Source organism: Momordica charantia (genome assembly GCF_013281855.1).
Source record: "Momordica charantia cultivar OHB3-1 chromosome 7 unlocalized genomic scaffold, Mcharantia_2.0 BLBB01000007.1, whole genome shotgun sequence".
Lineage (NCBI taxonomy): Eukaryota > Viridiplantae > Streptophyta > Magnoliopsida > Cucurbitales > Cucurbitaceae > Momordica > Momordica charantia.
Window position 1 is genome coordinate 16,528,093 of NW_028275165.1, and position 24,597 is coordinate 16,552,689.

General features: G+C 31.0%; 2 protein-coding genes and 1 non-coding gene across 3 annotated transcripts; 2 read left to right on the forward strand and 1 right to left on the reverse strand.

The window, feature by feature from the left end:
• Positions 1-2,354: 2,354 nt before the first annotated feature.
• On the reverse strand, positions 2,355-10,143 carry NTMC2T4 (Calcium-dependent lipid-binding (CaLB domain) family protein). Its single transcript, XM_022292560.2, has 12 exons — positions 9,613-10,143; positions 9,391-9,538; positions 8,589-8,690; positions 7,372-7,422; positions 6,595-6,715; positions 5,858-5,979; positions 5,161-5,259; positions 4,549-4,629; positions 4,359-4,444; positions 4,013-4,238; positions 3,448-3,612; positions 2,355-3,006 (listed from the first exon to the last, which is right to left on the reverse strand). The coding sequence occupies exons 2-12, from the start codon at positions 9,493-9,495 to the stop codon at positions 2,611-2,613; spliced, it is 1,554 nt and encodes a 517-aa protein (XP_022148252.1). The 5' UTR covers positions 9,496-9,538; positions 9,613-10,143; the 3' UTR covers positions 2,355-2,610.
• Positions 10,144-12,810: 2,667 nt separating this feature from the next.
• On the forward strand, positions 12,811-17,108 carry LOC111020873 (phosphorylated adapter RNA export-like protein). Its single transcript, XM_022297669.2, has 5 exons — positions 12,811-13,044; positions 13,667-13,935; positions 14,102-14,207; positions 15,374-15,517; positions 16,425-17,108. Exons 2-5 carry the CDS (start codon positions 13,679-13,681, stop codon positions 16,686-16,688), a joined length of 771 nt encoding a protein of 256 aa, XP_022153361.1. The 5' UTR covers positions 12,811-13,044; positions 13,667-13,678; the 3' UTR covers positions 16,689-17,108.
• Positions 17,109-20,203: 3,095 nt separating this feature from the next.
• TRNAV-CAC (transfer RNA valine (anticodon CAC)) lies at positions 20,204-20,277 on the forward strand. Its single transcript has one exon. It is a non-coding gene; the product is annotated as a tRNA-Val (tRNA).
• Positions 20,278-24,597: the final 4,320 nt, after the last annotated feature.

The following is a 24,597-nucleotide window of genomic DNA, read 5'->3' on the forward strand; positions in this document are numbered from 1 at the left end:
TGATCAACTTGTTATGATATTATTTTTTATTTCCTGGACGCTAAAATTTCATCTTTTAAGTTATCTTAGCCATAATTAATGCAAACTAAATAATGGTATATAAATTTTAATAAGATTATCTATTATTACTCTCACATTTGAGAAAAGGGTAAAAATTAAAATACAGTAAAATAATTATTTTAAAAAATAAAACATATATAAACAAAATGTAGCTTCGTGAAAGGAATCTAACAATAATGAATTAAAAAACAATAAACTTTTTTTAAATTTATTTTTCTGGGAATTGCTCCCAATAAAGAGAATAAAAAAATGTGGGACACACTATCTCAGTGCTTGGTAGACTTGTTAATTTAAAAAAATTAATTAATTAAAAAAAAGTTTCATTTAACTTCCAATTTTTCAATTTTTTCTTTTGAAAATTTTCATGTAGTTTTTTAATTTAGTTTTGAGAAGGTGATAGTTAATTGATAATTTAAACTTTAAAGTTAAGCTTGATATATTGAGGCAAGTACGGAGGAAAAATTGAAAATTTCTCTTAACCCTATTTTAGTTCTTGCAAAATTATTTAATAGAAAACTTAACTCGTTTTAATAATACAAAATTTGACTCACTATATGTGACTTTAAACATTTCGAGAATGAAGACATCTTTGAAGAAAAAAAACATGGTCATATCATTTTTAGTATTAAATATTTATTATAAAAATTAAAGACAGATACTAAAATTAAATGTTTAGATTTAGTTCGCTAACTTTAATATTTGTGAGTACTTGCATTAGTATAACTTAGCAGTAAATGCATCTATTTCTAAAAATATTTGTGTCTTTTTAATCTCCGAGTTTTATTCTATATAGTCCTTCATACAACTAATATTGTTGATTAAACAACGATGTAGCATGTCTTCTAGACAACCGTTAATAAATTTGAAACGACGTGCCAGGCAGAAGAAGAAGAAGCGGTCACTAAATTTTAACGGTATCGAGCAACAACGGTATTTTCTGTCTGATGGAACAGTAAGGTGTGAGTTGCAAAGTTTTAGCCCAAAAAAAGACAGTTAAGAAGTAGTTTTCGAAGGGCATTAGGAAAGAAAGAAGACTTTTCTTGTAGGCATTGAGTGAGAACAAAAAGGAGTATAGTATTAAGGAAAGAAACAAAAATGTGAATAAATGTGGCATTAAGTAACTTCACTTTCAACTCCAACAAACCTACAAAAACAGCTCAATCACTTTGATGTAATGGTTGTGTGTTGTATTTGGCAGTCTTTGTTGTCTCACTTAAATGCCCATGAATGGAATCGTTTAAGAGTAGGATCCAAAGCGATGATCTCGCCTCTCTTACTCGTCTTTCGAACGAGTTTGTCTCCTTATTTAAGAGTAGTACCCAAAGTAATGATCTCACCTCTCCTACTCGTCTGTTTCCTCCCAACGAGTTGAACTCATCATGCTTTTCTTGAATTCTTAGCTTCATCACCTTGATATCGCTCATACCCTTATATCACCTTTTAAAACTTATTGTAATTTTTTTATTTGACTAGAATACTACTTAGTTCTCTAGTATCTCTACTTTCAAAATGCCTATTTTGGTCTCTGTATTTGAAACTTTTTAATGAGTTACGACTTCATTTGTTGTTATTTTTCTTGAGTTCTCAACTTCATCACCTTGATATTGCTTCATACCCTACCTCCCTTTAAAACTAATCATTTTTCTTTGGTTAAAATGTTATTTTGATCTCGATACTTTCGGCTTTATTAGTCTCTCAACTTCTATATATTTTGGTCCTTGTATTTTCAACTTCAGTTCGCTTAGTCTTTCTACTTTTAAAAGGTTTGTTTTTGTCCTTGTATTTTGGTTCCTATTTATAAAAGTTAGACAATGGAAGCTTTTTAATGTAAATTTCTAACTTGAAATTATATTGTGTAGTATCGGGTTGAAATCATGATAGAAAGAAAAATAGATAAGAAAATAAAATGAACACTTTTTAAAACTACACGAATCAAAACAAGCGTTTCGAAAATGAAAAGACTAAAATAGACAAAAACTAAAAGTAGAATAACGAAAATGAACAAAAGCTGAAAGTACAGGAACCATAATAGTATTTTAAATTTTTTTCCGACTCAAACAAAGAACAAACGTTTTGAAGTAAACCATTTTTCTTTCAAGCAAACACCTGAACTATATAAACTAGTCCCACTAAAGTACACAGTTTCAAGTAAAATGAAAAATTCTAAGCTCTTGAGCTATCAAACAATGGCATCTCCAATCAAATCAAACAACTATAAAAGGATTCAACTTCCTCATTAAACATGAAACAGAAAACTAATTCAGTTTCTAATAAGAGAAAAAGAACGCTAGTCATAGTAATAAATTACATTTATTCGACGTGATTCAAAACAGATGCATACAGACTAAATTTTCACAAGTTATTCTTCTGCAACAAATGCACATTGTATGGAAGAACTTTACAAAATTTATGCAAACTTTTCCAATTCTAATAGATAAGAACACATGAAATCACTACGAGATGAAGAACGAGACGAAAGAATTTTAAACGGTACAAACCCAGTTGAGATATTTCACAATTCCTACCTGTCACACTGCACGATCGAACATACTACCACGGCTTCGATCCACCATTTTCCTGGGCGCTGCTTGGGGTTGAAGAAGAACTGCCCCTTCTGGAGTGGGTGGATTGCCCGGTGATGGTCCGCCCCATAAACCTTCCAGCTTTCGAGAGGCCACTGCCAACAGCACCAAGGCCACTCCCGACCATGCCAACTCCAGCGTTGATGCTGTTACTGACAAGACCAACACCGCTGCCAATGCCGCTACCTACCATTCCAACTCCACTGCCAAGGCCAGACCCAACAAAGGATGCAGCTCCCTCAAGGGCATCCATTGTGCTGCCCAAAACTCCTTCCTCCTTGAGTTTCTTTCTCTCTTCAAGGATCTGCTTCTCCTTTCCCAGAGCGTCCAACTGCTCCTCCTTGTTAAACTCGTGGTAATGAACCTGGGTAACAACGCGAATAAATACAGTAAAATACCTTTACAGTCTGTAGAAGTATCTTTAAAAACATGCAAACATGTTTTCATCAAAGAATTGAACTCTAATTATTCTATAGAACTATTTCTGTGGTTCTGAATAATAGGGAGCAAAAGGAATAGTTATGCAAACATGTTTTCATCAAAGAATTGAACTCTAATTACTCTATAGAACTATTTCAGTGGTTCTGAATAATAACACGCAAGAATAAGATGTCGGTCTACTTATTCTATAGAACTATTTCTGTGGTTCTGAATAATAGGGAGCAAAAGGAATAGTTATGCAAACATGTTTTCATCAAAGAATTGAACTCTAATTATTCTATAGAACTATTTCAGTGGTTCTGAATGATAGGGAGCAAGAGGAATAGTTATGCAAACACGTTTTCATTAAAGGATTGAACTCTACCTTGACTGTGAGAGTTCCTCGATCTTTCTTGTCTTTCACTTTCAGTGTGTTGAGCGATGCAAGCAATCGCAGCTCAATCTCCTTAGTGACCTCTCCTCGAAGATCAATCAGAGGTAATTTCGCTATCCCCAGTTGCTTATCTTGACCAATATCCTGATCATAAACCTGTTCAAAGTGTAAACAAATGCCGTAAATTACTACTTACTACAATCGGTTCAGATCAACAACTCCACAGCAGGGGTAGGCTGTTATGATAGATAGGGAATGAAGGTTTCTGCCCAGTTCTTACAGGCAGACATCACAATCTTCAGGTTTTGCCATTAGCATTTAGTCCATATTCAAGCAAGCACCGTGTAATTCTATATATAAATCCAGCCTTCTCGCGTGTTGTGTGTAATTCTTATACTGAATAAACACCGAGTAATCAACTGAGATAACGGGTGAATGACAGATGGACCTGATGCTTCCGAAGACATAGAACCATCTTGCAAACCATAAAGAGAGGGGAAAAACCAAAGAAGTGCACATTAACAAAGAATAAAAACAAGGAGTATAAGTTCAAAACCTCGAGGATAACTGACTGTGTCTCCTTGTCTTCTACAATCAATTCGAATTCCTCATTCCAAACAGGGTTGAGGTTGTTCTCAACTGTCTTTGTTTTGTATTTGAATAGTGGCCGAATATGCACAACAGCATAAGGATCCGATTTTCCTATCATTTCCATGTTCTTCAAGCTGTTAGCTTTCAGAACTGTCAGGGTAAGCTTTCCTTGTGGTTTAAGCTCTAACTCACTGCAAATTTTATTCAGAGGAAAAAAAACAATTGCTCAAGGGTAAGAGCAGATACAGACTAATAAATATCTCGCCCCAATTTCATAGATGCAGAGGGAAACAAAAGAGAGATTATGTAACCTTAAATCGACAGGTATGCCACCAATTGGAACAACAATCCTATGTGGCCATTTGAGCATATCGGAAACAATTGTATCCACGGTATCCTGCATTATGTGGTACAAGCATGAGCAATGTAAAATATCTAAACATATAACAAAAAGATAAATACTAAAAATTTTGAAAAGTCAAAATACCAAAAGAAACTTACATCAATCATATCTGAAATTCCAGGAATAGCAGTTAGGCTTCCACCAACGGCCTTGAGATTATATAAAATTTTTGGCTCCGGCTGAAAAAAAATGTAGCATTCCATAAGTTCAATGACTTCGAACACTTGCCAAAAAGTTAGCCCGGACAATCTCATTAAAATGTCATTTAATATTCAATACAATGTTCTAGGCTTGTGAAGCAAGGATAATAAGCATGGAGATAGAGATAGCTTAGCTTCCATTTTAAATTTCGAGTTCTTGGAAAAGTACATTTGTAAAGAGTATAAAAAAAATTTTGTAACTTCAAAATGGCATAATATTTATATTCGGTGGAACTAATTCAGAAGGCAATCTTGTGATTGTACGGTTGTACCAAGTAATATTCTTGGTATGGTTTAATTCTACTTTTAAAGCGTTTTCTCCTGTTCAAATGCTCTAGTTTTTAAGTATCTAAATGACTAAATGTCTAGGAATATGGAAACAGTTACATCATAAATTCAGGGCGAGGATTCAATTTTACATTTCTTCAAGGGAGGTAAATTAATATTCAACAGTACGATTAAACAAACCATCAACCTTCGTAGCCACATCAATGCCATATTAAAATGTACCTCAGCAAGTAGGGCGACAACAACAGCAGAAATACAGGGTATCTCTTCAGCAAGTTGAAAAATAACCCGAATAACAGTAAAAACTTGAAGGTCCTTCAGCTGCAGCAGAAAAAATGATAGCATTAGCCAAATAAATACTATCATGATCCAACACTTGCAAAGTATAGTAACACATATAAGATTTTAAAAAATGGTTAAACTACAAGCTCTCTAAACTTTCAAGTTGCCTCTAGTAGGTCCACAATTTTATGTCGCCTATTAGACAAATTTATTGACCTATTAGACACAATTGAAAAGTCAAGATCCTAGGATTCTATCAATTTTGTGTCGAATAGGATTGTGAATTTTAAAAACAAGTATTTTTTTTATATTCGTGAGTGTTTGAGGCTTATGCACACATTGATTAATCTCACAAGATGACCGTGGTGTGAGTGTGACCCTACTATATTTGATTGCTAAGGAAACTGGTAGGATATTAAATCCTAGGTGGCCACCATGGTTTGAACCCATTCCCTCCAAGGCTTTTACTATTTACCATATAATATAGACACTTTTAAGGTATAGGAACCTATTAGACAAAAATTGAAAGTTTAAGGACCTATGAGTTAGAACCTATCAGACATAGCTTGAAAGTTCAAGGACTATACATGTCATTTAACCTGAAAAAAAAAAACTACCAAATATTTCATGCACCTACCTGAATAGGTATTGAAGCAACAAGTGCAGCTTCAACACCTAAAATGATGCTTGGATCTCCACCCCATCGAAAATCAATATCCATTGTGATCTGACCTTTCTTTAGACTCTGAACACGTATACCTGCAATTATAAGGAATTTCCAACACTAAAAAGCAATATTCAATGGTTGAGAATACTTTGACTAGAAATTGGGAAATGACAAGTATTTTCTTCAAATAGAACACTAGAACTGAGAAAATGGCAAGGAAGGCAAGGAAGGCAAGGGACAGAGGTTTGTGTTCCTCTCTCAACTTCGATCTTGCAAGCATAGGCATGCACAAGAGAGAAAATAAAAACAGGCCAACAAAAGGAAAAAAAAAACACTAACCAACCATACAACGAAGGGAGGAAAATCAAACTTCAGTTAAGACAAATGAAAGGGTGGTAAATTCAGTTAAGTGTTGATTAAACATATGTAGTGAAACAAAGAAAGACAAAATCAGGTATATTATAAGCAAAAAGGCCGTACACAGAACCATCACCATCACGTTTTACAAATCATGAGAATAATAATTTCTTTACCAGGTGCAGATCCTATGTCAATCAAAGAAATATAGGATTAATGATGCCACGAGGCAATTATAACATCAGGGCTCTCGTCATATTTTCAAGGAAAACGATATATAGGAGAGGATTTGAAGTTGTAACAACAACCAACAAACATAGAGGCTGTGGGGGGATACCAAATAATCATACCTTCAATTTTTGGTGCCACTGAACCAAGAGATAACTTGCTGAACTTTAATGAAGTAATTCCTGGGGGTCTGTACTCTTCCAGCAGAGGTTCAACAGATTCCTTTATAACCAATTCTGCTGCCTGCAAGTGGGCAGATAAATTTAGGAAACTCAAAAGAGAATATGAGGTCATCTGAAAATGCAATATGATCGACGGTTTTCTATCAAAAGTAATAAAACATACTTGCATACTCTTGAGTATTAAAGCAACAAAAATGTTCAGTCTATAGATAGTAATAACATTTAAAACATATCTTCATTTGTTAAGGATGAATAAACCACTCAACCCAAAAGCTTAAGCTAATGGGTTGGGTAAATTTAATTCATTTATATGGATTCTCAACACTCTCCCACACTTGTGCGCTTGGATAATTGACAAGGTCCAACAAGTGAAAATCAATATAAATGGGGGAACAACAATGTAGGGGTTCGAATACGTGACCTCCCACTCTGATACCATGTTAAGGATGAATAAACCACCACTCAACCCAAAAGTTTAAGCTGATGGATTGGGTAAATTTAATTCATTTATATGGATTCTCAACATCATTATTTCGTAGACCTCCTAAAGGCCACTCGAGCGAATGCATAGAGGGTAAAATATAAACCACATTTCATACAAAAATGTGTTATGTCTTTAGTACTCTGATCTTAATTGTATAAATGCTATGATACGAGTAGGATTTTTGTAAATGAAGTTTAACACTGTTACGCTGCAAATGCGGCAAAGAAACTTACATCTGCAACAAACGGCCACATTTTGCTCAGCAGCTTGTTAAGCCATTTCACCTAAAATGATACAACAAACATACAATTGAAGTAAGAGCTCACATACAATAGACATCACATGGCTAATCAAATAAAATCAATGACTAGTCACAACAAGTCTAGTCATATTGAAATGTTTTTAATACATAAGCCACCATGAGAGTTGAATATGCAAAGTAGATAAAGGGAAAAGAAAAGGACTATTGAAATAAGTATATCGCTCAAAGGAAAAAACCCATGCTCTTTTTCAACAAAAATTACTAACACAAAGCTGAGACTGCACCATTTTCAAAATATCTTCTTCTATATGTTAGCCTCGCCCCAAAGTATATACCTAAAGAAGAGAGATTAAATATCCCTCGGGAAAAAGTCACCATATGTCAAATTGAAAAAGAAACTCGTACAATAGTTTTAAAAGGAAACTCACGGGAATTGGAAAGAAGAGATGGTTCGCTAGCTCATGACCTAAAGCAGATATACAAATCAATATGCCCTCTCTTTTGCAATAAATCACACAAGAACTTGATCTTCTCAAAATGAAATTCAAACAAAAAGTCTAACCTTCAAAGGCATCCCACTAAAACTACACATGGTTAAGTCCAGGGTACGAGAAAAATCAAACATTTTTTTTTGTTTAGAACTAGGAGTTGGAACTTTGCTCCTCTATACCCAGGGCACCAACGCCCGCCCCAAGACCCGGACTCTATGCCCAAGGACATCAAGGATTTTTTATATTAAGCTCACCAAAAGGTTCGAACTTGAGACTCTAAGCCAGTATGACCAAGAGACCCCAAGCTCCTGCCAACTGGGCTTTAGGGGCGAAAAATCAAACATTAAGAAATATAAAAAATTAATAATAATAATAATTTCAAAAAAATAAGATCCGAACGTCAAACTCTATCGTGGGCACAAGAACCAACTTTGACATCATGAACAATGCTCATCAGTCATCACTGGAAAATTTTCAGCAAACTTAAAATCATTAACAGAAACCTTAACACAAAAAATTATTATTATTATTAAAACCACCATTATTGTTTATGTTAATAAACAAAAAAGTATCTTATTATATTTTTCAATAATACAACTAGTGTGATAAAGCATCACACATTCAAGATATGCATTACGGTAAACACAATAATGATCAGCAAAAAAATGAAAGGACGAGGTAAGAAAAAAACATGAACCTGTTCATAAACTGGGAAAGAGATCCATTCAGGAAAATTATCCCCGCATAGTTTCTTCAAATCATCTCTACTGAGAGAACCAAGAATTTTCATATCAACGGCCTGTTCAATGGAATAGACACACAAGTTCTCAGAAAACATGCATGGCCAAACTTTATATACTAACATTTCATTGGCAATCTGTCTTCCATTGACCATATTGATAAGTTAAGATAATTTTCTAATGTGCTTTCTTAACAAAGGAATAGAGAGTTGCAATCTCCCAAAAGCCCCAAATAACCAAAGGTGTCAAGCATGATTCAACCCAAAAGCTTAAGTTGATGAGTTATGGTAAATTTAATCTTTTATAGATAATTTAACACCCTCCATACTTGTAGGCTTGAAAATATGGGGATGAAATGACATTATAGGGGTTCGAACACAAGACTATCTACTCTAATACCATGTTAAATCAGCTTAAGCTAGTGGATTAGTCTAAATGCAATCTTTTATAGATACCTTAACACAGGAAAAATAAATGAAAAACTCCAGCAGCCATGATCCAATCAAGTCGAGCCTAAAAAGAAAACAGTTCCCAGGCCATTTCTAATCATAAGGAACTGATACCAGTATATTATATCACAAGAAATTCGTCAAATAAGCTACAAAATTAGCCTATCAACAATATATACGCAAACACTAAATCAGAGAACGAGCGCGCGCAAAAAGAGACTTATAATAAACAAAAATTGGCATAAATTTGAGCATGATAAACCAAAGAAATTCCAAAACCTTCCTAAAGGGCAAAAGACAATCCAGATACCTTAGCAACTCTTTTGGTGCTTCTGTGCCTCATCATGTGCTGCCACCCGGCCATCAATGCAATCCCAAAGATCACCCCCATAAAGATCCCCGAAATCAACCCCATTTTCGCGGAATTCTCGACCCCAATCGACGAAATATATCAGAAACTACAAAAGGGTATGCAAGAAATCAGATCACAAACCGACACAATTGCGAAAAGGAAACCCCATAACAAAATTACCAGTGGAATTGGAAATGGACGAAGGAGGAGCAGAATCTGGGGGAGGCACTGAGCTCCGAGCGATTGAGTGATGAAGAAGAGAAAGCAGATTCGGAGAGAAATGAAACGGAATTGGGGTCACTCTCGCACCGTTTAGAAAGGATAACAATAAATTTTTAACACGCACCCCTGTCTCTCTCTCTCTCGAAACGTAAAGGCTTTTTTGGATTTGATGGCTTTTCTGAAACGGTTGATTTGTTTCTTGAAAGGGTCGTCGATGTTTAAGAGAGAGAGAAGAGAGAGAGTGGACGTTTGTAACAATGTCTTCGAGGAGTCTCGGCCATGGGATTTGTTGAAATTGGTGAGATTGGTAGGACACAGGCGGAATTCTTCACCTTCCTGCATTCAATACAATTCCCATCTTCATCTTCTTCTCCAAATTTGCAAAAGCAAACAAAAAGGAAAAAAAATTAAAAAAAATCTTCTTTTTCTTCTCCCTGTCTCTCTCTCAATAATTCTTTTTCCTCATTGTGTGGTTCGTGTTTGATAAGAAGATTTGTGTTTTGCTAAATTTTAAAGATGAAGTTTAAGGAAAAAAATGTCAATCCTTTCAAGAAATGCAAAAAAATATGTCAATTCCAACAGAAGTTTAAAAAGATAATAATTCAACTGATTATAATAAATATATCCATACACATGACCGATTCTGTTCTTTGTTTTTATGGTTTTTGTTCTCAGTTCTTGAAAAATAAAAGTCATATATTTTTTATAACTGTTTTTGTTTTTGTTTTATGTTTTCGAAAAACATAAAACAAACTGTTTGAAAATATTTTTTATTTTTTATTTTTTAAAAGTTAGACGAAAAGATATATAGAGTAGAGATGATAATTCATGGGGTGAAGTATGTCCTCCATCTTCATTTTGAAAATTTTTAGTCATCATTCTAACCTCATTCTCTTATTTCGGGAATTGAAGTCTAGTTCGATCTAAGTCGAAGAATTCTCATTTGGGAATGAAGTTTTTTCGTTTGGAAAGTTACCGATTTAGTAATTAATTTTAATATTTTTAGAATTACCATCCTAAGAAGAGGGATAAATACATATATATATATATATATATATATATATATATATATTTTTTTTTTTCTTTTTGCAAAGGATAAATATATAAATTTTAAGTATAAATAATTAGTTTAAAAAATATATTTAATATTTTATTATTAATTTAATAAAATAGTTTTTTATCAAAAGAAATAACCCGTTACTAAAATATATATTTATTATTTAAAAAATAGAATCGGAGAAAAAATCGTAGAAAATACATTATTTGTTCTTGGAACGAAGACCTAACTATTCTCTCTTTCTCTAAACCTTCCTTTTTAGAGAAAGAGAGTAGAACTAAACATATGGGAGTAAAGAACAAAATTTTATACATAAAAGAATTCGAGATATATTTATTAGAGAAAATCAAATAAAAAAATGAAAGTGAAATAAAATTGAAAGAGCCAAAATTTAGATAGAGAAAAATGGGTGATATATTTGCTACAACGAAATTAGATTATATAGAAAAATAAATGTTATAAATGATAAAATTTGAGAGAGAAAAAAGTTTGGATTCAATTTTTAGGGGGAAAAAAATGAAAGTAAAATGTTAGTAAATGAAAAGTTTGAGAGAATATGATAAATTACATAGATAGAAATTTAGGCATGAAAAAATTTAGAGGAAGAAATAAATTTGTTAAAGAAAAACATGTCACAGAAAACAAAAAGTTGAAGAGGAGAAGAAAACGAGACCTTCAAAATCATAAATCTTTTTTTTTTTTCTACGTTTTAAAATTTACTTAGAATTTAAAAAACATTTATAAAAAACATAAAATTGAAAATTGAATGAGTCATCAAAGAGGACTGTTTTTCAAAAACCAAAAAAGAAAAAAATAATGGTTTATCAAACGATCGTGATTTTATAACTCATGGATATTATATTAGAAAATGATGTATGATTTATGACTCGTTAAGATAATTTTTTTAGTTGGACATGAGGCGATAAAAGTGTCTACTCATTTTTTGAGGTTGAAATTTCAATTGATACTTTAGTCTCTAAAGTTCAAAAAATTATTCTAAATAATCTTTAACCTCATTTGTCCGTTAATTGACTAACAAAAAGATAATAGGGTGCTTATTACACTTCATTTATCCCTCTATTTGACCTTCAAATTTAACATTTTCAAATTTAAGATGTCAAACTCGTGTGTTATCCCGTGGGTTTGTCAAGTCAAGAGTTTGTTGGACAACCCGACGAGTTTCAACCTAAAACTTACTTAGGTAACTGTTGTAAACACAATCATTTAAAAAAGCTAAATTAATAGTAATTAATTACTAGTTACTAAAATCAAACTTCAGTTTTTTAGACAATAAATAAAATTTTGCGGAGACAGGATTTGGACCATGACTTTAAGGTTACGAGCCTTGCGATTACCAAGTTGCTCTATCCTGTAACAAAGAGAAGAATTGTGAATTTGACATCATTTGTTTTGTTCCACTCGAGCTCTCATTTTTTGAGGGTTTTGATGTAAATAGTACATGATGGAGCTCTAGTAGAAAATATTGGTTTCCTACCCCTCCGTTTAACCCTCAAACTTAACATTTTCATATTTAAGATGTCGAACTTGAACTCCGAACGACCCTCAACCTATATTGGGTGAAGTTTTACTTATCTTCACAGGCATGTATTAATTATGTAAGTAAACAAAGTATGTGCCATTTGATTTTTTTTCTTTCATAAAATTTATTATACAACTGTGTACACGTAACAGAGACCATTTAATATAAAGTCATTATTATATTTCAAGAAATCCATTGAGTGTACTATCATGTTGAAATTGTGGTAGAAAAATGAGATTAAGAAAAATTAGAGATTAAAATTATCATTTTTAATAGTACAGTGACTAAAACGAACATTTTGAAAATTAATGGACTAAAATGAACTAAATTGAAAGTACAATAATCAAAATAAATATCTGTAAAGTATAAAATCTTTTTGTTTTAATACAACATAGGGCTGGAAGATCCAACTTTTCTTCTACCAATTATCACTAAAATAGTATTTATACTTAAAAGAGTAAAAATGAAACCTTTGTTAACCTATGGGATATGCATGAATCCCCCATTTATATATCTATATATATATATTTGTGAAAGAAGTATAAATTCCCCATATAAAAAAGTTTTTGACGCAATTCTCACGCTGTAGTTTCAGTATTCAGGCGTCTCTCGATTCCCAATTCCTCCTCCATTGCTCCCTCCCTCATGAACTGAACTTTCTACCCTAATATACACAATAAATTCCATTAGATAAAGCTTCATACCTGTCTCCATCGGCCCCTCACTCTCGATTTACAGTAAAAGTTTCATCCCCCTTCCCCCCACTCGATTATTTCCTCTCTCCACGTTCTGGGTATGTTTCAGATTTCAAATTTGATTGCATTTGAACTGCACCCATCTCAATTTTAGCATTTTTTATTACGTTCTTTATGGTTTATACTACCCTTCAATTAATAGTGCGAGACTGTTGTGTAAACTTTGAAGTGGTGTGTTAAATTTCCATTTTGTTGTTTTCTTGTTCTGAAATGATGACTGTTCATGAGATGAATCACTGTGTGCTTCTTTTTTGGATGAAATATTTAGAGTCTTATGATTGTTGTTTGTATGCACTAGTTTATAGTTTCCAATATGATCAGTGCCATACTTTAGGGCAATAATTTTGAGCCAAAAGGAGCTTTCCTCATTAGAAAATTTCCAGAGCCAGATTCTTATTTTCTTCGAGGAACAAGATTGGGGCCATCATAATTAGCAGTTCGCTCGAGAAAGAAGTTGCTTAAGATTCTTCCAATAGTGTTGGCAACCAATTTTGGCATTTTACTTTTGAGTAGTTTTTATCTCATTGAACGCCCAAAAGATATAATGTTGATTTCATTTTCTTTTTGCATATGAGTTTCCTGATAGTTTATCTCGAATGTCTGATTATTTTCTTAAAATTTTTGTTTCTATTAACAAGAGTGTCTGATTATTTTCTATAGTCAAGGTATCTTATGGATGGACAAGAGAACGTACTCGATGCCATATATGAAGATGATGACTTGGAAAATGACGATGTTGAAATGGCTGATGTGGAAGAAGGAGAGTTCGTCGACGGCAACGTACCACATGATACAGAGACAAGCAGTCTTACAGATGTCCATGCACCAAGTATAGATCATAAAAGTAAAAACCGTAGACGTCGGGCAAAGAAAAAGAAGAACAAAAGAAAGACTAGCGAGTCAGGTTCAAATGGCACAGATATTAACAGGTTAACTGGAATTTCCTAATCTTGCAAGCACACGTTCCTTACTTAATTACCCATATTATTTTTGTGAATCACATAAAATGGATATACTTTAATGGATTTACAAGTAGCAATTAGTTAGGAACTTGTATTCTGGTTGTAATATTATTCTGATTTCTGTTTCTCTCAGGTTTGTGTTAGATACATGCCGGCGTTTGAAGGAGAAAAAATCATACATGGTGTACACTGCTGTAGGTTGTCTGGGAGTCTCTGCATTAAGCGAACTTATCAACGAGGTATTTTGATTTTACTAGAACGTGATAAGAATATCTTTTTGCTTATCGATTAACATCAGTTGTCCAATTGCCCCAAGACGACTTGTTAGTAAGGCCTAAGGGCATGTAGTCTCCGTGTAACACCTACCCAGAGGTTGCATGTTCGAACCTTTGGATGAGCTTAATAAAAAAAAATTCTTGATATCTCTCGGGTCAAAGTCTTGGGACGGGCGTGGATGCCCTATCATGGGAAAGCAAAGCTCCAACTTTGGGTTATAAAAAAAACATTAGTTATATAATTTCCTTTCTGTTTTAATTTTGTCCTACTTTATAGTTCTTTCCCCCTATTCATCAAACCAACCTATATGAGTTTTATCAGTCCTTTTCTTTTTGGGTTTTCATTCCTGCCCTAAGTGAGCACAACTCATGAATTACTTTACTTCTGTGCCATATGCCTTTGTTCAGTTATTATTTCTATCCTCAATACTTTTCCTGAGGTCACGAATGATTCTGCCCTCTTCCTGCTAAAAGGTGAAAATTTTCGGTTGAACTTAATTTTTGACTGGCCTGCCTAACCATGGCCATCCACTCCAGCAAGTATCATACCACACAGTCACTCTTCATATTTAATCAGTATTATTTACTACCCTTGCAGATTCTGTTGCTGAAGCCATTTTGCTACTTTTAACCTTGTTCTCTGAGCTGTGAACCACCATGGCTGGACCACTTCGTCTGTGCTATATAAGATGATGTTATTATCCCAGCATATATATGTTGGTTACGATCTCTGTAAGATTTGTCCTTTACTAAACTTAAGCATTGGTCACTCTTTGGCATCCAATTCCAAAAAATGTGTATTCCACCCGATTATTCTTGTTGACTCCATTGAAATGCAATGAAAGTGAGAAGTTTGAATATATATTTTTAACTGTCATATTCTTGGTGTCTAGTACTTGGTCTCATTTGTTGGTCCCAGGGTTTGAAATTTATTGGTTTAGTACTTAGTCTATTCTGAAGGCCCCGCCAGCCCTTTTGAGTTACTAATGACGCTTCCCTAGAGATAGGAAGAATACTTATAAACCAATGGTTGATGTTGCTTGAACTGATATTAGCACTTCTCTTATTTTACTACACAACACCCGTATGATCTGTGTGTGTGTATACAAGTTGACATTTCGGAACTCCAGGTCAATGCAGTTCAGGCTTGTGGAGGTCAGATGACTGCAGATGGCCGGCGCTTTCGAACAGGAGGTGGTATATTATGGAGCATCATCAAAACCCGGGAACCAAATGCCTATAAAGAGATTATGAAACGAGCGAAGGAATTTGAGGTGTGTAACTAAACTTGTTTGACGTAGTTTTTCACTCGGAAGACTAATAGGCGACTTATTCTTTTATTTGTGTCATATGAATGTGCTACTCCTATCCTGGTCGCATAGGAAAATGTTATCAATATTCTTGGAAGATGCTTATTTATTTATTTTATTATCAAGAAATTTACCTTTCATCAAGAAGAATTGTAATCTACAAAAGGATCAATTTAGGCCAACACCACGGTCTAAAAGGCTGAGAGTTCAGAAAAGGAGCCACTCCAGGCCTTGACCTTACAAAACAAGAAAAATCTCCAATCCAAAAAAATAAGGCCTTGCCAATAATTAAAAAAATCGGCAGAGATACAGCCATTAAACCTAACTGAGGATGAGAACTCTCAACTCCTAAAGATTCTAATATTTATCTCAATGTAGATACTTAATTAAAAAAAAAAAAGAAAAAAAAAGCTCAAAATCCTCCGGTAACAATCCTTGTTACAAGTTACACAAACTCCAAAGGGTCTCCAAAAAAACCATCCCCAATCAAACGAGCGAACTGATAACTCCAAATGATGTGACCTAAATCCAGAGATGTCTTCCTACAAAGAATGAACTAATGCGGCCTCTACAAGAGGAAAGAATGCCTCTAAATCCACAATTTTTAAATTGTTTTGTTTCATAGTCAACTCAAGGCAAAATTTTCATCTTTCCGAATCTTTCATCTTATTCTGAGTGGCCTCAGTTTGCCAGGGAGCTTCTATCTGACAGTTCTCAAATGGCTTATATTATGTTTTCTTCTCTCTTGGATTTTATTGTGTTTTGAAGAGTTATACTTTTAATTGTGTTTTTGAAGTCTTTATTAGTTATTACAAATTTGGTAGTATGACAATCACAGTCACACGTTTTTTGGTTCATAATGATGGGGCAGAAACAATTTAAGCAACCAAATCTCAGGGGGGAAGCAACAGGAACTGAGAAAGAGAACTCTGAAAAGGTTCTTCCCCACATCTTCTCTGATGGATCTTCACGAGATCAACCGGGTATCGCCCAGAGCTTTACTCCAGAGCAAAATCAATCTAAACAACCAAATTCTGAAGAAAATCGATTGTCTGTTCACGATAGAATAAGAGTACCAGTGTCATATGATGACGACCTCCTTGGAGAGAATCTGAACGAAGAAGACATGACTTGATTGTGGTCAGATCTTCCCATTTTTTGAACACTTACTGCACGTTTTTAGTTAACGCCAAACAGAACTGACAGTATTTTACCTCCGAAAAAAGAGGCGGAAGAATGTTATATAAGCTGAGTTTGTTCCATTTCTTTCCAGTGCTTCCATATGTTCTTTTGATATCAGAACACAGAATTTTGCAGTCTGTTTTTGGCTACTACTGTGGTTGGAGCATTCTGCCTTTTTCTGTTGAGGATGGAATGAAAGTTTTTTCTTTTCTGGGTTGTAAATGGAATTAAGGTTATGCAATTATTTGTTCCTCTAATATTCTCTTGTTATTTTGAATAAGATGTTTTAGGTTTAGCCAAACTCTGATGTGCAGAGTGGTGTAGCTCATTCTTGTCATCCGGTCACCTAAATAGTATGCGACACTGAATTTTTAATCATGGCTCCCTGTACTATACTTTTGGCCATGAAATTATTGAAATATTTATTTTAGTTTCTATATATAATTATTTGTGTTTATATTTTTAAAATGTTAGTTTTTATTCTGTAATTTAAAAAAATTTATGACTATATTTCAAAAAATTTAGCAAGGGAATGAGTTCAAATCTCGCTATGGTCACCTACCTTAAGAAGTAGTAATTCTGATGTGTTTTTCGACATCAAATGTTGTAGAGTCAGGTGGTTGTCTCGTGAGATTAGTCAAGATGGACCGAACAAAATAGATGTTTATATTTAAACCACCAATTTGGTTTCTATAATTAGAATTCAGTTTTAATTTGGTTGTTATGATATAATGTTTCATTTTACTTGTGTATGATTTGGATTTGATTTCGATTTGGAATTTGGTTCCAGGTGTTGGGTAAAATTTTATAAATTATCCCTAAATTGCTTTTTACCAACCAAACATTTATATTTATATTTATATTTATTATTATTATTATTAGTATTTTTACTTAGATTTAAACCTCAATACAATTATCTAACATAGTCAACTAAACTTAAAAGTTCATTTACCTGTAAATAGAAAATGAGATAATTTATAAAATTTAACCAAATTATAGGATCAAATTAAAATTAAATCAAATCATAAGGACTGAATTGAAACTTTTTGATACTATAAGGATTACATTGAAAATCATCCAAATTCATATGGACCAAATTTGCAACAAACCCAAACACTTTCAATTAAAGCAATAGTTATAGTTAAATAGTATAGTCATTGGCTTGGTTCTAAGAAAGTACTCATGAGGAACTATCTCTATTATGACCTCATTATTTTTTAAAAAAATAACCTATATTTTTGCATTTTTCTAACTCAGCTATCAAACATTCAATAATGACCAGGAGAAGCGTAATTTCCCCGTTTTAATTAGCCTACGATTGAAAAGTTATAATGGTTTTTTACATGAATGGAAACTATATTCTAGGTGTAATTTTTGCTCTTTTATGATTTTTATTTTACTATATTTAAATCAATACATTAAAATTAGAGAAAATTAAAATGATATGTAATTATTTGGAGAAAAAATATAGCACATTTTCGTACCCAGAAAAAACCCAAGGAATTTTTTTAAGAAGTAAATTTTTATATGAAAATTATTATTATTATTTATTAGTTAAACATTCAATCTTTATGTTATATTTATTAAGTATTTTATAAGTCAAAACGACAAAATAATACTTTAAGAACTTTATTTTATTGTTTCTAAAATCTAGACATTATTTTAGAAACTATTTTAAATGTGTAACGAGAAATAGGAAATTCTCAAATGCTTATATTTCTTAAAAAAACGAAAAACAATAAATGAGAATGTTACATAAACATGTCCCTAGCAGTACTTAGCACTTTTTTTAACTAACCAAGAATAGGAGAGGGAGCTATTATCGTTGTTTCAATTCCTTAATATATTGTATAAAGTTTCTTAGCATTTTAAGTACCATTTTGGTCACGTTTCTTAAGTGATGTGTATCCTATCTCCAATAGTGTATATATATATATATATATATATATATGAAGAGTTGGGAGTGAAATAAGCATTTTATTTATTTTCCTTAATTGGAAAGTTGAAAAATCAAGTTCCTTATTGGGATTACTTATTCCTTGTATTAATTTACAAGTATAAAAATAAAAGGGCAAGAGCTCATCTTTGAAAATAATCTCCATGTAACCAATCAAGAAGTTCAACGGAGATTTATCTTTTATCTTTTTTAAATAATTTAAAAGAATATAACTTCCCGCCATCTATCTCATTCGAATCTCTACCCTCATATATGAGTGAACTAATAAAATTTAGTTGATTAGATGGATATTTAAAAATACATATGTATAATGGTCTCTTTTTTTAAGAGTTAAAGATGGTAAAAAGGTAGTCAAATCGAGCATAGCTCAAATGGTTAAGCTACGTTATTTTTTCTTTTGTTTCTATGAATTAATTTAGAAAAACTATAACTTATTTTTAATTATAATAAATAAGGAATTCAAACGTTTTGTAACTATTTATCCTTTTCGACTATATAAAGAGCATTTTCTTACCCTTCATTCCAATTTTTTTCTCACCAAAATTTGAGCATTCTTTATCCGGTATTTTTTTCTTCTTTAATCAATGTCTTGTGTTTTTCTTATCTTTTTTAATCTAATGTTTAAATTTTAGTTTTTCTTTCGATGCAATGTTAATAATTGTAATTTCAAATAAGATTTTGATTACCTAATTCAAAAAGATTACAAGAGATTGACATGCTTGCGTTTTTTTTTCCTCTTTCTTTTATGCATCGTTATGTTTAGGAACAGAAAAGGATGAAAAATCCATGAATATGTGTCTTTTTCATATGTTTATTCTTGCTTGTTGTGTTTACTTATGAGAAACTTTCAAGTAGTCGACACTTCTCAATTTTTTAGTCACATCAACCGGATCTGTGAGTGATGAGAATTATTAAAACGTTGATTTTATGAGATAAATATGGAAAATACAAAAAAACTTAGTAAGATAAACTTTGAGATATAAAAGAGTCCGATTATATTATAAGTTTTAACTATTTAATTAATTTTTATATTTTTATACTTTAAAATAAAACTATGCAGGTGTTTTATAAATACTAGTTATATATAAAATGGACTACAGGGAGAAACTTTATTTTCCTATTTGTCCTTTTAACTTTAAACATTTTCTTTATTATGTCATGACAATTTTATCATTCATTATTTTTTTTCACTTTTTATATCATATTTGTATTAATAAAAGATAAAAAGAAGTTATTAAATGCCGCCATGAACGTGCACACCTCATAAATATATCAATTTGATCCATTTATGTCTTCCTCTCAATTATTCATCCCTCCACAATTTATTGTAGGTATGTAAATATGTCATAAAGAAATGAAAACTAACAAATAAGTCCAATATAAATATCATGAAATATCTGAATTATCACAAGAAAAAATTTGAATTTTATATTCAAACAAAAAAAAACAAAATATAATAAAAATTTGTTATTATTTTTTAGATAATTTATTAGTTCTGTCATATTCCACAAGTCTGGGTGGTGTAGTTGGTTATCACGCTAGTCTCACACACTAGTGGTCCCCAATTCGAACCTGGGCTCAGACAAAACTTTTAGGTATTTATGGTGTAAATATTATATATATATATATGTATATTTTTCACATTTTGACAACTTTTTGTAATATTCTGGAAATGTTGATTTACTCTTAACGTAGATGTGCATATATATATTTCAATATTGTAAAATATTATGCTTCCTATTAAATTTTCTCTTTAAGTTAGCCGCTATCATTTATATTATCCTAACAATCTAATCTATGTGTCAAACGATATGCAAGTGTACACAAAATAATTGCAACAAGTAATAAAAGGATCGTTCCCACAAGGATATTTACCAACACACCCGAGAAATTAAATTAAGGAAGTAATGACCGAACAAATATGCTTTTACTTATTTTTTAAACTAAACTAAAATGGATGGAAATGAAACAACAAATAAGTTAGAGGGGGTGCATGAACAAGGCACATAACAATCCACAAGTAAATTCAAAATAAAAGGGGAGGGGTTGATTCTAGCATTGAAATCCTATTACAGCCAACCATACTTGATATTCTTTCGATATAAAACAATTACTGATAATCGGTTAATATTCTATTAGATGGTAATTTGTAAACTTTATTTTAAAAGGGTTATTAGATCAATTCAATTATAAACAATTACTGATAATTTGTGAATGACAATACTTCACAGCTGTCAACTGTCACGTAATTGCGACGTTTATTAATTATCACGTAAAGATCAGAGATGATGTCCGAATAAATGTCGGAGCGGTTTCGTCATTGATTCTGTTTGATCACATGATTTCATCATCATCTCAAGCTAAATTTCTAGTAGTGATTTGTTTAGAAAATTGTAAAAAAAAAATAGAAAAATTATTGTTATGTACATTTAATGAACTATAAACATATTTGGTATGAAACTGAGAGAAAATATATATTAGAGCTGTAAATTTTTTTTTATAAACAAAATGAACTTTATTAGACTACCAAGGTTTACATGTAAAGAATGATGTCTATTGGCATCTTTAGCATCTTAGAACTTTTTTTTTTCTATCTTTTCTGATTGCGTACTTGCTTCTACCATACTTTGATCTTTCATAGAAACATTTAAATATTGATTTATTAGTCTCATCTTTAATTTTTTTTAAAGATATCATTTTATTTGTAAAAAATTTAGTGGTGATCATCTAAAAATTGGTACGGAGTCGACAAACATGTTGAGAGGCTATACCAAACAAGAAAATCTATTTATATATAAGATCAAATTAAAATAGTATACATTAGATGCAATTGAAAAATAGTTTCGTAAACGATACAAATTCCAAGTCTTACATTTTATATGCTAGAGGGTGGAGATAGAAAGCGGGAGAGAAATTAAAGAAATTTAGAAGGATAGGAATAAAAAAAGTTTTGTATTGGAATAATAAAACGATTTTCGATCGAGTAAATAGTAATAAAATGATAAATTTTATATGCTTCGTGCTTTAATGAGTTATGATATGCAACATCAAGCAGTGCTGCTTTCTTGGTCCAAAAAATGCATTGTTGGAACTGGATTGTTACGTCAAGTGGCTCGAGGTTCAGGGGTTGCCGCTAGAGTTAAGAGAAAGATCATTTATATTGATACTGGCAAGATCGCTTTTTCGGACAATGAGCATACTCGAAGAATTCTATATTAGTTATGTATCAAATTCTAACAAAAAAAATACTTGTATGTAACAAAAATTCTAAAATTCACCCAGATAAATGCATTAAATCGCACTTGGTACTCACGAGTATATCAAAAGTCTACCAAGTTAGGATAAATGATATTGATTGTACAAAAAGAAAAGGATCTTGGATTGAATGATGGGAACTGCGGAAAAATAGAAATAGGAAAACCTGATGAGGATTAGGAACTCATCCAGGTCAGCAGCCACCATAGACCTATAACCAAACAAGTAAAAAAATCAAGGGTAATTCTTGTAATGGTTAGCAAAAATATTTGATTTATTTCAAAAAATGTCACAAACTTTTTTAAAATTTCAAATATAGCGAAATATTTGAATTTTATTTTCGAAATTTTTATTATTCCAATTTTATCCTTACGATATATGATATATATATTTGATGTATATCTATATCTGATATGCATCTTATGTATATCATACATCAAATCTATATTTTATATACATTTGATGTAAATTTGTATATGATATACATCCAATCTATATCTAATATACATCCGATGTAATTCTAATATACTTTCGATATACCTCTAATATACAGTATCAGATGTACTCATGATATACATTATTAGATATACCATTGATATACATCAAATGTACGTATTGTACATATAATATATATCTGATGTATTTCTAATTAATAATATACTAAATATATTTACAACTGATATACTAAATATAAGGTATATCAAATGTTTAATTTTTAGTGGTATATCAGCTGTTTAAATTCTAGTTTACAATTTCAATTGGTTGATTAATATACTAATATAATAAATAATGTTGATTACTATATCACTATTATTTATTCAATATTAATATTAATTAGATACTAAATATAAGAGATATCAACTATTTAAATTTATAAAGTATGTCAAAATTTTAACTTGTATTTTTGACATGCATAGTTCACGTAAACCTTTTATATAATAACTTTATATTTCAAAAATAAAAAATAAAAAATTTTGCACCATTGTTTTCATCTGAAAAAAAAAGGATATAATAGTACTATATCAACACACATGTATTATAGTTATATTAGTAGATATAATTGTTATATCAAAGATATATAAGTGGTAAATTATAAACATATTAAATATATATCAAATATATATCAGTATTATATTAGTGGTAAATCATATAATAATATAAAAAGTTATATCAGTAGATACCATATCAATGGTAAATTAGATACATATCACATATATATTATGTGTTGTATCAGCATGAGAAAATTTATAATCCTCGCGTAGTAGGGAGAACTTCTATACTACTTCAATTGAAATTGTGTAATGTGTAAAGGAGTTTTATTATTATTTAAATAAAAATATTTTTAATTTTTATGTGGGACCCACGGGTAAAATTGATCAACCAAGATCCCACATTCTCTCTCTTAAATTAATGGTACATTCTCTTTCTTATTAAATATTTTAGATGTGATTATTTATTTTCACTTTTCTAATTTATTTATCTCTTTATTGTTACTAGTTCGATACCTCGTGCAAATGCACAAATATTTTCTATTTAACTTAATTTTACAATGACATAAATAAAATGAGAAAAAACAATATTAGTATAATAATAACAATGATAAACAAAAAAAGAAAAAAAATTAAGATGTATATATACAAACTTCATTAAAATATAGGTACTTTACTAATTTAATCATTTAATCTATGAATGTATTTAAATTGCATTGTTTCATACCTTTTAAAGAATGTTATATTTGATTAAGAAATGTATAAATACTTTAATTTTTTATTTTAATGTTATTTTATCTAATTTTGGTCCATTATTTTCTAAAAATATTTTGTTTGTTTATTAAAAATTCTAAAAAAATTTCAAGCTAACATTTTGTTATATATTAAATATTTTAGTTTATACTAATTTAAATTCAAGTTAGTATATTCCAACTTTTTAGATTTCATACAAATTGTTGTAATTAATTTATTAATTTACTATTTACAATTAATTAAAACTTTATAACCTTACACAAATTTTTTTTCAACAAAATCAACATGAACTTGTAATAGATCAATACATTATTATTATTTTCTCAAAAAACATTCTAAATACATAAAACACTAATTATAAAAGAACAATACAAAACAATAGTAACAAAAAAAAAATCAAAGTTTATCAATACACTAATCTAAAATATTTTGATGCTTAACAATCACTATTATTTTACCTCATAAATTATGGAACGATGATCTCGCAAGCCTTGGATTCAAGATATAGTGTCGACACATGTATTCTCTATGACTTGATGAATATGTCGCCAACATGATTTTGAGATGTTTTTGAGATTGAATAATATTTGAGAGCAATGTTTTGAGAGAATTAAGTGTTGTGAAAAAATAGTGAAAGAAAGTATGTATTTATAGTATTAGGAGATAAAACGTTACAAAACTCTTGTAATTCTATTATAAATTGTAATTAAAGAAAATAATTTAATTTAATAGTGTGAAAAACCTTTTGTATTCTAACCTTGTTTAAATCATGGATATTTATTATTATATTATTATTGATAATTAATAATCAATAATTAATTTAATATTTATAATAAATTATTAATAACATAATTTGTAAATTAATAAATTAAGAAATGGACAAAAGCGTCCAAAAATGTTTCTCCGAC

Excerpts from the sequence above, each read along its gene's own strand:
- NTMC2T4 (XM_022292560.2), bottom strand. The coding sequence starts at position 9,495 with ATGGGGTTGATTTCGGGGATCTTTATGGGGGTGATCTTTGGGATTGCA. Across the intron at positions 4,630-5,160 it reads TTGTCGCCCTACTTGCTGAG|CCGGAGCCAAAAATTTTATA; the intron begins GTACATTTTAAT and ends ATTTTTTTTCAG. Across the intron at positions 4,445-4,548 it reads GAATTTCAGATATGATTGAT|GATACCGTGGATACAATTGT; the intron begins GTAAGTTTCTTT and ends CACATAATGCAG.
- LOC111020873 (XM_022297669.2), top strand. The coding sequence starts at position 13,679 with ATGGATGGACAAGAGAACGTACTCGATGCCATATATGAAGATGATGAC. Across the intron at positions 14,208-15,373 it reads TAAGCGAACTTATCAACGAG|GTCAATGCAGTTCAGGCTTG; the intron begins GTATTTTGATTT and ends TCGGAACTCCAG. Across the intron at positions 15,518-16,424 it reads AACGAGCGAAGGAATTTGAG|AAACAATTTAAGCAACCAAA; the intron begins GTGTGTAACTAA and ends ATGATGGGGCAG.